At 38.2% G+C, this 14,033-nt stretch overlaps 1 protein-coding gene across 1 annotated transcript in view; it reads left to right on the top strand.

Annotated features, from left to right (window-relative positions):
- cpsf1 (cleavage and polyadenylation specific factor 1) overlaps window positions 1–14,033 on the top strand; it is an 87,446-nt gene that overhangs the window by 27,545 nt on the left and 45,868 nt on the right. Inside the window, exons 17-26 of the mRNA XM_039736683.1 lie at window positions 717–806; window positions 908–1,021; window positions 2,442–2,583; window positions 2,764–2,942; window positions 4,512–4,651; window positions 9,095–9,275; window positions 9,721–9,924; window positions 12,811–12,900; window positions 12,997–13,143; window positions 13,319–13,471. Coding sequence (XP_039592617.1) covers window positions 717–806; window positions 908–1,021; window positions 2,442–2,583; window positions 2,764–2,942; window positions 4,512–4,651; window positions 9,095–9,275; window positions 9,721–9,924; window positions 12,811–12,900; window positions 12,997–13,143; window positions 13,319–13,471 — 1,440 coding nt within the window. The remainder of the gene's footprint in view (window positions 1–716; window positions 807–907; window positions 1,022–2,441; window positions 2,584–2,763; window positions 2,943–4,511; window positions 4,652–9,094; window positions 9,276–9,720; window positions 9,925–12,810; window positions 12,901–12,996; window positions 13,144–13,318; window positions 13,472–14,033) is intronic.

The following is a 14,033-nucleotide window of genomic DNA, read 5'->3' as shown; positions in this document are numbered from 1 at the left end:
TGGAATTTGCATGTTCTCTCCGTGTCTATGGTGTTTCCTCCACTGTACAAAGACATACAAGTTAAGTAAATTGGCCCCAGTTTGATGCCCTGCCCTGCTTTGTACCCTGTGCTAGCCTGGATAGGCTCCAGCTCCCCCTGACACTTTTCTGGATTAAGCAGGTTATGAAGTGATAGTGAAATGTTACTACTTTTATGTTTTCTAGTTTTTCCCCCAAAATGTGAATTGTTGTGATAGTTGCATGCCTTTATGTATTAGTGTGCTTTTTATCTTTTCTGAAGATATTAATTTTGTGGTTTTCTTTAGGTTATTAGACCAAAATATGTGCAAATCTATATCCAATTCTGTGTTTTAAATATGTGGTAGATTATAGTTGTGTGCACTAGCTGAAACTCTGTGGCAGTAAGGCGAGTCTGCCACAGGTAAGGAAAAAGTGCAATATAAAATTCTGGGTTTACCAGGGCTGCTTCAGAGATCATTGGAGAAGCCTGTAAACACTCAGAGACAAATAAATAAACAAAGAAGAGCTTGTCTGTGTTTTAATGCTTTTTTATTTATTTTTTGAGAATTGCTTGCTGTTTTACTGCTGTGTTACCATGCACTAGTCAGATTAAGAGTAATAAATCTTAAGTTCAAGTCAACAGCTGGTATTCTGAGATGAATGTACTGTATATGCGGTTTGATTCTTGTTTTCTTTGCTTTTAACTACATGACAGAAAAGTATTCGACCTCAGGTTGTTACCACTTTTGAGCTCCCAGGTTGTCATGATATGTGGACGGTCATTTCTTCTGTGAAGAAAGAGGATGTAAGGTTTATCATTTTTACATTATTGTAATAACTATGTAAATGTCATCAGTATAGTGCACTTCATAGAAATAAAAATAATCTTTTCAAATGTTCTCCTAGACTGTCCCAGAAGAGGGCTCAGAAACGACAGAAGGAGTACAACCTCCAAACAACCCGGATGACGATGGAAAGATGCATGGCTTTCTCATCTTAAGCAGAGAAGACTCTACTATGGTAATCAAGTGCCTTTTGCACAGTAGTCATGTGTTAAAGATACTTCATTATATGAACAATAGCTGTGTAATCCTGGGCATCCTAGAAACTTATTGAAATCGTCAGGAAAAAAAATTTAAATCTAGAGATGTCAGATAAGTTAAAGGAACTACTCTGAGGCATCTCTCTCCTAGCAGGATTCATTTTGCCGACATTAGGAAAAGTAAAATGGGTGCCGTTTTGCCGATGTTAGCGCCTTTGTCTTTCTTCTGTGGTTTCATTTTGCTGATGTGCCGGCCTCAGTGTTATTATCAGCTAAGCGAGTTTTCAGTTTCCTCGGAGGCAGTGCCCTTACCGCGGCTCCACGTCTCATTTCCGGGCTGGACAGACACACACACAAATTCCACGTGTGACGTTTATACATAAGATATATATACATGGGAGATTACTGTGTTCAGGAAGCTAGTGTCTCGTCAGGTCTTTCCATTGAGTCATACATTGGGCACATAATAAAGATAAATGTATTAATGTAGCACAGCAGATTTAAAATGGCAGAAGTTGACCAAATTCCTTTCCAACATTAAAACCAAGTAGTAAATTAATAATCAGAAAATCAGAGTTTACTAACGGATGGATTCATTACTTTGATCAAACTCTATATTTAATATTGAATACACGTTATTTTTGCATAGTCAATGTATTGATTAAATTCCAAAATATATTATGGTTGGTAACAGTAGTTCCTAATGTTTAAACTATAACCTAATTTGTTAAAAAAAATATTGTCTATCACTTCATCTAAATCTTTACAAACCGTCTTATTACATAACAGAGTTCCAGGGAGCTGAAATCTCTGCATTGTCTGGCACACGGTATGATCCAGCACTTGACTGGATAGCCATCTGTCATAAACACATCCATACAATCAGCACCTGCCTCGTTGCTTTATAGTTCTGTGTGAAGTTTGAGCAGATTCTCTCTGTCTTTGGTTTTCTCTGGTTATTCAAGTGCCCACTCACAGTCCAATGTTATAGGAGTTAGGTTCATTGGTGACTATTTGTCCATGTGTGGGTGGCTGTGCCCTCTGGTAAATGGACTGGTGTCCCATCCAAGAATCCTTCCTTGCACTTGTTACTACAAGGATTGAATTTTGGCTCCCAGGAACTTTGTATTGGAGTAAATGGGTTTAGGAAATTAATTCATGAAATATGCCAGAAACAGCCAAGTGATAATTTAGTAATGGGAAAAATTCTGTACAAGCTCTGTTGTGCCTTTCATTGTATTCTATCACATGACATGCTGTAGTAATAAATGTAAGTGTTTTAGTATTTGCCATTTTAAATTTACATGTAATTATTATGAAATCCTGTGTAAGCCTGGAATTCTTCTTTTATTGAAGTTGTCTTTTCATATGCTACATTTTTAATTGCTTGTATTACAGATACTGCAAACTGGCCAGGAAATTATGGAGCTTGATACTAGTGGTTTTGCTACCCAAGGTCCAACTGTGTTTGCAGGCAACATTGGGGATAACAAGTATATTGTCCAGGTTTCTCCAATGGGCATTCGTCTTTTAGAAGGAGGTTAGTTAATTCCTGTGAAAGTAAATTCTGTTTGAACAAAATTTGTGTCAAGACAAGTTTGATAACGGCAGTGATCATTGATAATACAAATTTCAAGCAAATTTGTGTTGTAAAGTTGTTAAGTTAATAAGAGTACATAGGTCTTTTGTTTAGTGAATTATTGTTTTTGTTTGTTTTTAGTGAACCAATTGCACTTCATTCCTGTTGATTTGGGATCTCCCATAGTGCATTGTTCAGTAGCAGACCCTTATGTGGTTATCATGACTGCTGAAGGGCAGGTCACCATGTTTGTTCTGAAGAGTGACTCTTACATGGGAAAGACTCACAGACTTGCCCTTCAAAAACCACAAATACATATGGTAAGAAAAGAAGCTACTTTAAAAATCTTTTTTCTTGTTTTGGTTAATATAAGCAAATATAATTCCAATCCAGTGTAGGGTACTGTAGCTGATGCTTCCTAGCTAGTAAGTAAGAAGTTTGAAAGAAAAGATCATTTGAACAATTTGACAAGAGCAGGCAGGCAATTCAGCTCAACAAGCTCACCAATGAAAATCACCTAATTTCTCCTAAATCACATTTGAGTTTTGTAAGTTCCTGATTCCTGATGTCTACCATGCCACTTGGAATTTTATTTAATGTGTCCATGGCTCTCTGTGTGAAGAAAAACTGATTTAAAATAAATAAAAAATAAAACTGCTGCATCACAGTTACTAATAATAACTCAGATATATATAGTGTATTTTTAATCTCTAGTGATTTTTCTCTAGGTCATTTAAAATATAGTTTAAAAAATGTAAAACGTTTTAAAATAAAAAAGTACAAGCGTTCTGTGTCACAATATGTAGATACCGTTTCACAGTTTTTCTCCTGTGCTACTAGCAGAAATTGTTGGCCTTTAATTGGAGAGAGAGCTTAAAAAGATGCCTCGTTATTTATTTTCAAATATGTACCAGTTCCAAAAACACATTTCTTGTTTTTGACTAAAATCGGACAACTCCACTGTTTGTAAGACCCCATATTCCATAGTTATTTTTAATTATACCCTATATGATTAGTAAAGATGTGTGAACCCTTTTCTAGTTTAGCAGTGATTATACTTTGAAACATCCAACTTCTATCTTTTGTTGATAGAAAAAAACAAAAAAAACTGTTTTATTATGAATGAGTTATTCAGTTTGCACAAAATAAATGGCAATAGATTTTAGCAGGCCTTTAAAGGAAAATATTCTTTGAAGATTATAAAGTGCATTATGTGTGCGTGTTCCCATAAAGCCTGCTTCTCAGATTCTGTTATCATTTTCGAGGTGCCTTTCCGTCTTTGAAGGCGACTGTCACAGCGTGCGCCTTTAATCCTCCTCATGAGTCTCACACTCACAGTTTCTTTTTTCATAGCAGCACCAGAGCAAAACTGACCAATCAGATTGGTCTAAGGGGACTGGACCCACGGCCATTAGTGTTGCATTATAGGGCAGATAATTTGATTTTAAAATCTGGATTTGGATTTTCAGGCCTTTGGAGGGACCAAAGAGTTAATTAGGTGGTTCCCAGATCCCCCAACCCCTTAGGACCCACTGTATTTTGCATCATGCTGGCATTTTTGTGACTGTGAGCTTGTAAAGGCAAAAGATACAAAAAAATCACATATAATATAGTTAAATTAAAGACAACAAATGCAATGCTCTGAAATTTTTCAATACCTCATGAACTAAGGCTGTTTCCAGACCTCTTCTGTCATTATTCACTGATGTTAACAGCATTTCTTTTGGGTGCCACATGTTTAGGATTTATGTCTATTTATGTATTGATAGAATCTAATAAAAATGGTAAATGTTTTGTTTTGTTCATTATTTTAGGTTATACTCCATTTAGTTATCAGTTCCATCAAATATTTGGTAAATGGTTTTTTGAAATCTGTTGTCTTTCTTTAGCAATCCCGTGTTATTACTCTTTGCGCATACCGAGATGTCAGTGGCACATTCTCAACAGAAAACAAGGTTTCCAGTGCCGCAAAAGAGGATGTAGCAACCCGGACACATTCTGAGGCAGAGACAGTCATTCAAGATATGAGGTAAATGCTTTCAATCACTTGACATAATTGAGATAGAGGAGAGATATTTTCATGAAGATCTTCATATTTAAAAAACCCACAATCTGGAGTAGAAAGTTCAAAGAAGATTGTTAGTCTTACAGTTGTTTGGTAATATTTCCATACTTGTTAATTCTGTGTGCAAATTTTTCTCAGATTTACAGGAAGTCCCTGGGTTACGTACGAGATAGGGACTGTAGGTTTGTACTTAAGTTGAATTTGTATGTAAGTCGGAACAGGTACATTACTTTAATAAATGCTATTGTTGACCAACTGTAACCAAGTGCCCTGCCAATGAATGATGGAATTTCACCTCTCTGACCTTTTTATTATTTCTACTTTATTTTCAATGGTGATGGTTTTTCTCTTCTTTACTGTATCACCAGCACTTGCATCAGATTTGTGTTTCAGAGACATTGTTGAAGGGTGAAGACAAAAGATTAAGATGAGCTATTCTGCACAGAACTGTACACGCTATCACAGTAGAAAGGCACCTGTCGTCAACACGTCTGATGTGCTGACAAGAGACAACTTCCTGCTATGTATGTAACAGTACAAGCAGGCTTGCTATTGAGAATGAATGGGGGCATTGACGGACGGTTCACCACCAGCCCACCTCACAGTCACCTCCACTACAGTGTGCTGCCTGTAGCGTCCGCCCACCGAGAACGAACACGGTGTGGCCAAAGGCGGGTAGTGAATCGCCCCCATTCAATAGGCAGCCATCCGGTGCACACTACAACCGCCGCCCCGTTCACCCTCAGTGGCCTCCATTCAACCTCCGCTTGCAGCATTACCAGCCACCCACTGAGAACGAACGGGACAGCCGTTTGTGGTGGGCGGGCAGTGAAACCGCTTGCCGGCAGGATCCGCCTGAGGGATACTACACTGCGCGAGGAGCGAAATCGCCCCCTTCCAGCCTCCATTCAGCCACCGCTTGCAGCATCCCCAGGCAGTTACTGAGGCGCATGCGTCGCAGCTGCGGCCCCGTTTGTAGGTAGGATGTCCGTAACCTGGGGGACCACCTGTACAATATATTTGGTATGCATTCCAGGCCTCAACTGGTCAGGTCAGGTTGGGGAGCATGCACTGGTACAGTGTGTTGCCAAACCCACCACACGACGAAACAGCTTGGGATCCTGGTTGGAAATCCCACCCCCAGGCAGACACGCGGTCCAGTCCCACCTTCCGGAAATGATCCTCTATCTGCCAGGTATTACGTTGGTGTCCCTTTGGCCTGGTCCAGCCACTCGGGTCCTCAACAATGAGGATCCTGCAAGCTGGATCACCCCTGGGGAATCGTGCCACGTGGATGTAGTACCATAACTGACGCTCTCTCACAGTGCAGGTAATGTGCCTCATTCTGGACTCCAATAGCATCCGCTCAATTGACGCAAAGTCAAACCAGCGGTACCAAAGGAGTCCATTCGTCATCTCGGGTCACTGAATAGCGTCCATGTCTTGCAACCATAGAGCAAGACAGGAGGCACCAGGACTCTAAAGACTTGGAAAGACCTGACCTGCAGGTACATGTCACCTTATTAATGAAACCATGACAGTAATGTTTAAAACCTTTATTCCTGACTTAAATTCTTCTAAGTGTGTTTGTTGTACCTGCTACTTTTTAGCATTTTAATCTGAAGTGTTAATATGTCATAATGTCAGCTGTTGATTCACGGTAAAACTAATTACCACCAGTATAGCAATTACATTCCTGTTGTTCACAGATCCTTTGAAAATGAATACAGCAATTCACTGCTTCACATGCACTAAATATGATTACATCCTGCAACCCATTTTATAATCTTGCTTTCATGTAATACTGTGCACTGGCCAATTAAAATAATCTGCCTAAAGACGTCTAAACTAGCACAGCTGGCTTCAGTAAGCCATCCCTGAACCCAACAAAATGAAAAGGTTTCTTACTTTTGAGAGTGTTCTGCAGCCTTAAAAGCATAAAGACCCAGATCACAGCACTAAGAGTATGTGGATTCAATTACAGTTTGTAACAAGATATCAGTAATTTAAATATTTTTTAACACAGTAAAGTGTTACATATATTTTAATAGCTCCATTATACATATCCACACATTCTATACAGCAAATGTCATGTAAATGAAAAAATGAAACTGTCCTCTGCATATTTTAATGTAAAATCTATCATCGGGATCAAATTGAATGATATCAGTCAAACTTGTGTTATTGCCAGGTTCTTTATGACAAAAAAGAAGAATTGCAGGGTGGTTGCCTGATGTTTTCTTTTCATTTTTTTATCTGCATTTAACAGTCTTTTTGGTTTCTATACTTTTCGATGGGGCAGATAAATATACTCTAGCTGTGCTTCTGCAAGAGTGCGAAAATGTCTCTTATTGGTCTGTCAGCGCACAGGGGACTGTTTATCTCAAGGACATGGTGGTTCTCATAAGTTTGTGGATGGATGCTTCAGAACTTCTCTGAGTGTGAAACTCCTCCAAACTCTCAGCAGGTGTCTCAGGATGAATAGCAAACAGAGGATTTGGAGGCATTTCCTCCAAAGGCACTTGTGCATGTTAACTCAGCCTGTTTACATTCTGTTTTACTTTTTTATTTTTTGTTCTCTCTTATGTTGCTGCTGTGCAAAAAAATGTCCATATTTAATTTGGAGAAAGCGCACAGAAATGCATGTTAAAACCTTCATAATTTTGCATCATTCTAAATTTATTTTTCAATGATTGACTTATGAATATCTAAAGTAACACTAAACGTACATAAAAAAACATAATATTTCATATCATGGCAGTATTGTATCAAGAAGCCCAAATCACAGTATGAATTAAATTGTGAGCCAAGTGTTTTGTCTCATGGCTAATAGCGTAGCATTAATTGGAAACAAAAGAAAGACCAGCTAAGATTAGTGATGTTATGTCAATTGAGCTGTCAGGAAGCAGAATTACATATTATAAATAATAATATATGTTTAAACTCCTTGGCATTAACCCCAGTGAGTTGGCATTCTCTGTAAGTACGGTTAACCCCAAATGTATTTTGGGATTTAGTTGCTATAATCCAATGTGCAACTTTAAGCCCAAGTAGTGCTTAGAACAGTGTTCTTCTGCTACCATCTACAGGATAAAATAATGTAAAAAAATCATGAATATTACAATGCATGTGGCCACTCTAATGTAACCCATCAATATTTATGCGTAGGCTGGAGCTTTCAACAAAACACAATGGCATCTAAATGAGAAGGTTTAAATCCAGTTTTAGAACAAACTAACTGAGCCATTAGTTGAATTGAGTGATAGTGGTGACAATGTTGAATTGGTCATCTAAACATATGACACCTGTGACAGATAGGGGGCACTGTCATCCACTTGAACCCTCAGATCAGACATCAGATAAAAGTCCCAAATAGTGACTTTTTATTATAAATAAGTGCACAAAGCACCCTCCACTCCACAATACTCATATAAATCACAATAATCCAATAACAATCCTCCTCCTCCAGACACGTTGTTCCCTTCTTCCCAACTCAGCTCGCCCGTTTGGGATCTCCCACAGTCTTTTATAGTCCGGGTCAGGTGAAAACTCCTTTTCTTCAACCCGGAAGTACGTCATTTCTTCTGTCCCCGTGACTGTGTCGTACTTCCGGGCTGTATTGAAAATATAAGTCTCTGGGCCTCCCTGCAGTGTCCCCTGGCGGCCCTGACGTTATCCAGCAAGGCTGTACATTAAAACTCCACATACCATGATGCCCTGCTGGAATTCGGGGCATCTCCACGTCTCAGGGTGGGCTCCATCTGGCGGCTTGGAGGTATTGGCCAGGATGAGCTGCCGACCATATATCACACACCGTATTACCAAACTTTTGTGATGTACTTGGTGAATTCAGTCCCCTTAAGGTTCATCTTGGTGCAAGTAGGTGCATGGAAAAATGGCCAAGTGATTGCTATCAAGTAGAACAATAACAAATATGTTAGCCCCCCCCCTAACGCTGTTCACAATACAGCAACTGTCAATATTTGTGTCAGGGAAAATGTGGAGGTCACTAAAGCTTGCAATGTGGTAGCCTACAATAAAACAAAGGGGCACATAGATTGTGCGAATCAGACAGTGACGTTTTACCATCTCCTGCTCAAGCAACACAAAAAATATTGTAAGAAAAGTGCACAAGGAAACGCGCTTCTACTGTCTAGAATACAGCATCGGGCTGTGTGTTGGTGTTTGTTTCAAAACTTACCACACAAAGGACGTGTACCAAATGCATCAAGACAGCAGAGGAGACTAGACATACCTTTTCTGTTGTATTTATGCTGACATTTTGGTATTTATGTGTTTCTGTTAGATGAAATAACTTTTTTTTTTTTGTTGAAAAAAAAAATCCCTGTAAACATAACAGTTAGAAGGTTAACAAGTGTCTCGTCTATTATTTTTGTTATTTTTCAGTAACACTGTGGATGATGAAGAGGAAATGTTGTATGGGGATTCAAGTATGTTCTTTAGTCCTTCCAAAGAAGAGCCTAATCGTTCTGCTTCTTCTGCCAACATGGATAACAAGGACTCCGTCCAGTTTAAAATGGAGCCCACCCATTGGTGTATGGTGGTTCGTGAAAATGGAGTCATGGAAGTAAGAATTGCGCTCAGACTTTTCTATCTTGTTAATTAACTAATGTGTTTTGTGGCATCCAACTTATAGATCTTTAACTGTCAATTGTAAGGTAAATGTTAAAGGCTAAATAGTCTTGTTGACAGTACACATTAAATATGTGAGCAGTTAACGGTGTACTTCATAAAATGTAAGGGTAGGACATGAATGATAAACAGTCATCACCTTAAGGAAAGTGGTGACATGGTGCATGTTGATTAGCCCACGCAAGGCAGTTCTGCACATGTAACAATAATGACCCTAAAAACCTGTAGTACTGTACAAAGTAATAGCAAGTTTGGTTTGTTGTGCTGTGTGTACTTATCCTTGTACTAGAATTATATTTTTAGAATTCTTTACACATTAATAGAACATAAAATGATTTTTGCTGTAACCCTGTATTTGGGATCCTTCTGAATGTTTACAGATCTATCAGTTACCCGACTGGCGTTTAGTATTCCTTGTAAAGAACTTTCCAGTGGGTCAGCGAGTTCTGGTAGACAGCTCTTCAGGACAGTCTGCTCAAGGTGAGGTCAAGAAAGAAGAAGTTACGCGACAAGGAGAGATACCATTAGTCAAGGAAGTGTTGCTTGTCTCACTTGGAAACCGCCAGTCCCGTACCTATCTTCTGGTAAGTACTTGAACAGAACATAAGAGTACAACCTTAGAGATTTTACATCACAATTAATGTTTCATTTTTACTACCTTTCCAGCAAGTCCAGGAACTTGTTATTATGCAACAACATTTATTTCTATAGCACATTTTCATACAAAAGATGTAGCTCAAAGTGCTTTACAGGATGAAGCAAGAGAAAAAAGAAGAAAAAAAAACAAAATATAAAAATAAAATTAGGCAATACTAATTCACATAGAATAAAAGTAAGGTCCGATGGCCAGGGAGGACAGAAAAAAACAAACAAAAAACTCAAGACAGCTGGAGAAAAAAAATAAAACAAAATCTGCAGGGGTTCTTAGGCCACGAGACCAGCCAGCCCCTCTAGGCATTCTACCTAATATAAATGATCTCGATCAGTCCTCATGGTATTCAGGGTTCTCTTGGAATATCTTGATGATGACGGTCATGTGGACCTCTGGCCTTTAATCCATCAATGTCAGGGACATGACGGTGCTTTGATCAGGTGGAAGTGGCGCAAATTGCCACCACAGAAAACTGGAAAAAGAACAGCAAAGAAAGTAGGGGTTAGTGCAGATTTTAGAGCCACCATGAATGATAATGATAATTAAATGCATATACAGAATATCAGGGTTAAACGGAAATAAAGTTATGAGAAAGCCATGTTAAAATAATGAGTTTTCAGCAGTTTGTTTTTTTTTTTTTAAAAATGCTCCACCATATTAGCTTGGTGAATTTCTATCGGTCAGCTATTCCAGATTTTTGGTGCATAACAGCAGAAGGCCACCTCACCACTTCTTTTAAGTTTAGCTCTTGGAATTATAAGCAGACACTCATTTGAAGATCTACGGTTACGATTTGGAAAGTAAGGTGACAGGCATTCTGAAATATAAGATGGAGCGAGATTATTTAAGGCATTGTACACCATAAGCAGTATTTTAAAGTCAATTCTAAATGACACAGGTAACCAGTGCAGTGACATCAAAACTGGAGAGATGTGTTCGGATTTTCTTTTCCTAGTTAAGATTCTAGCAGCTCCATTCTGCATTCATTGTAATCTATTGATGTCTTTTTTGGGTGGTCCTGAGAGGAGTGCGTTACAGTAATCTAGTCGACTGAAAACAAAAGCGTGAACTCATTTCTCAGCCATTTGCAAAGTTATAAGAGATCTAACATTTGCTATATTTCTTAAGTGAAAAAATGCTGTCCTAGTGATCTGATTAATATGTGATTTAAAATTTAGGTCAGAGTCAATAATTACCCCTAAATTCTTTACCTCTGTCTTGACTTTTAATCCTAATGGATCAAGTTTATTTCTAATACCCTCATTATATCCATTTTAGCCAATCACTAAAATTTCTGTTTTCTCCTTATTTAGTTTGAATTTTATTTTTAGTTTAGTTTGATTTGATTAGATTATATCAGTATGTTTCTTCAATTTGGCATAACCTTAAAAAGTCATTGGATGGTACATAATTATTATTTACAGAAAGGATTAATTTTATTACAGGTGTGCATTTAGGAATTGAAGATTTTCAACCTACCCCATACACATATTGAGCAAATTAATAAAAACACTACGCCCGTACTGGGTAGGGCCTACATGTGTTCTCAAAACAACCACAGCTCTTTGTGGTGTGGGTTCAGCAATATAGGCCATTGAGATTCTGGTTGATGAGACTGCATTACACAATTTCTGGAGATTTGTCTGCTTGCATATTCATGCTGCAAATGTTTTGTTCTACCACATCCCAAAGGTGTTCTATCTGCTAACTGGGAAGGCCACTGAGGAACACTGAACTCATTGTCATGTTCATGAAGCCAGTTTGAGATGACATTTGCTTTGTGACATGGTGCATTAACCATTAGAAAATGGGTAAATTGTGGCCATGAATGAATGCACATATTCAGCAACAATACTTAAATAGGCCATGGCAATCAAACAATGATTGGTTGGTATTAACGGGCCAAAAATATACCAAGAAAGCATCTCCCCATGCCAAAACACCACCTCCACCAGCTTAGTCTTTTGACACAAGGCAGGTTGTGTGCACAGATTCATGCTGTTGACATTAAATTCTGACATTGAGATTCATCAGACCAGGCTACATTTTTTCTCATTTTCTGCAGTCGAGTTTTGTGAGCCTGTACCCACTGCAGTCTCAGCTTTCTGTTTTTGGCTCACAGAAGCTTAAAGTGATATGGTCTCATGCTGTTGTAGCCCATCTGCCTCAAGGTTGTGCATTCTGAGATGGTTTTCTGCTCACCACAGTGGTGCAAAGTTGTTATCTGAGTTAGCTTAGCCTTTCTGTCCTCTTTTAAACCTGTCTGGCCCTTCTCCTCTGACTTATCCCATCAACAAAGCATTTCCGTCCACAGAACTGCCTCTCACTGAATGTTTTTGACACCATTTTGAGTAAACTCCATAGACTGTTGTATGAAAATCACAGGAGATCAGCAGTTATAGTAATGGTCAAACCAGCCCGTCTGGCACCAACAATCATGCCACGGTCAAAATCACTGAGGTCATATTTTTTCCCATTCTGATGTATGATATCATGTATTTTGTAATTAATATTTGTAATAAGATTTAGATCACTTTAACATTCAAGAGTCCTTTCCTGATGATGAGTGCCAAAAATGTATAATTAAATCTACTTTGATTCAGTGATGTATAACAATAAAAACATGAAAAAGTTGGGAGTCGGTTTTTCTTTTTTGTACCATACAATATTTTCTTCCACTGTTATTCTTTTAAATTTCAGTTTCTCACCCTCTTGGTCTTGAAACCTGCTGAAGTTGCTCCTGAGCATACAAATAGTTTTTTTTTTGTGTGTTACTTTCATTGTAAAATTTTTTTGCTTGCTTGTTATTTCACAACAGGTCCATGTAGACCAAGAACTTCTAATCTATGAAGCCTTCAGGTATGACCTTCAGCCAGGACAAAATAATCTCAAAGTCCGTTTCAAAAAGGTAAGCCTGACATTTTAAACTCACTGATCTGTTAAGTCAAATGTTGTAAACAAGACAGTTAGGTTTGAGAAACCTTTCTTTTATATTTTTGAACAGGTTCCTCACAATATTAATTTCCGTGAGAAAAAATTAAAGCAGTCAAAGAAAGACAAGAAATCAGATGGGATTTCAGGCGATGAATCTGCTATAAAAAGTCGAGTGGCAAGATTTCGTTACTTTGAAGATATATCCGGTTACGCTGGGGTAAGAAAAAAACGTGTTACTTAATACTCTGTTCTTGGTCGCAGTTGTTTTGTCCTGCATGGAAAAAAAAACTAATTGACTTATTGTCAGCTTTCTATTAAACTAGCCTGTCATTTTTTGGAGTGTGTTATTAAATTAAGTAATCTGCATAAACAAATTGTAATTCTTACTGTAGGTGTTCATCTGTGGACCATCCCCCCACTGGCTTCTGGTAACTTCCAGGGGTGCTCTGCGACTGCACCCCATGACCATCGATGGCCCAATTGAATCCTTCTCCCCATTCCACAATATAAACTGTCCAAAAGGATTCTTATACTTCAACAAGCAGGTACAAATATATTGGTTATTTAGGTATCCATGTGCATATCGTATAATAATTAGAGAGACGTCATTCTTAAGTTTTGGGTAATCGTTTGCTGTTAGTTTTTTTACCTTTTTACTTTCCGGTGGGTTATTGGCACCTCTTTACCTTCTTTACATTCTCTTTCAGTTTCTCCTTCAAGCTCCTGTTTGTAATCCCAAACCTCACACAGTAAATTAACTCTTTAATTGGAAAAAATATAACTGATTGACAAACGGCAACTAGTGCAGCACTTCCAGCTTAAAAAGAGCATCTTGAAATTCTTCTTATGTAAATTATAGCACAGATGCCAGTCGCGTTGTTGGTAATGTGGCCGACTGGTTTTGTTCCCCTCTTCCTTATTTGTTGTCATAGCTGATTTATCCATGACACGCTACATACCAAATTTAATTTAGCCCCTATTTGAGGAAATATGTAGGGCTTTCCACTTATTCTTTGTGTGTTTTGAGTATTCAAGCACTAGTAACGTGTGTGAATAATACAGCTGTCTAATTCCAGTATTATCACAAAGAATTTGAAATAAGAAAAA

This window comes from Polypterus senegalus, chromosome 15 (assembly GCF_016835505.1).
Source record: "Polypterus senegalus isolate Bchr_013 chromosome 15, ASM1683550v1, whole genome shotgun sequence".
Classification (NCBI taxonomy): domain Eukaryota; kingdom Metazoa; phylum Chordata; class Cladistia; order Polypteriformes; family Polypteridae; genus Polypterus; species Polypterus senegalus.
Note: the sequence above shows the minus strand (reverse complement) of the source record. Positions and strands in the feature narration are given on the sequence as shown.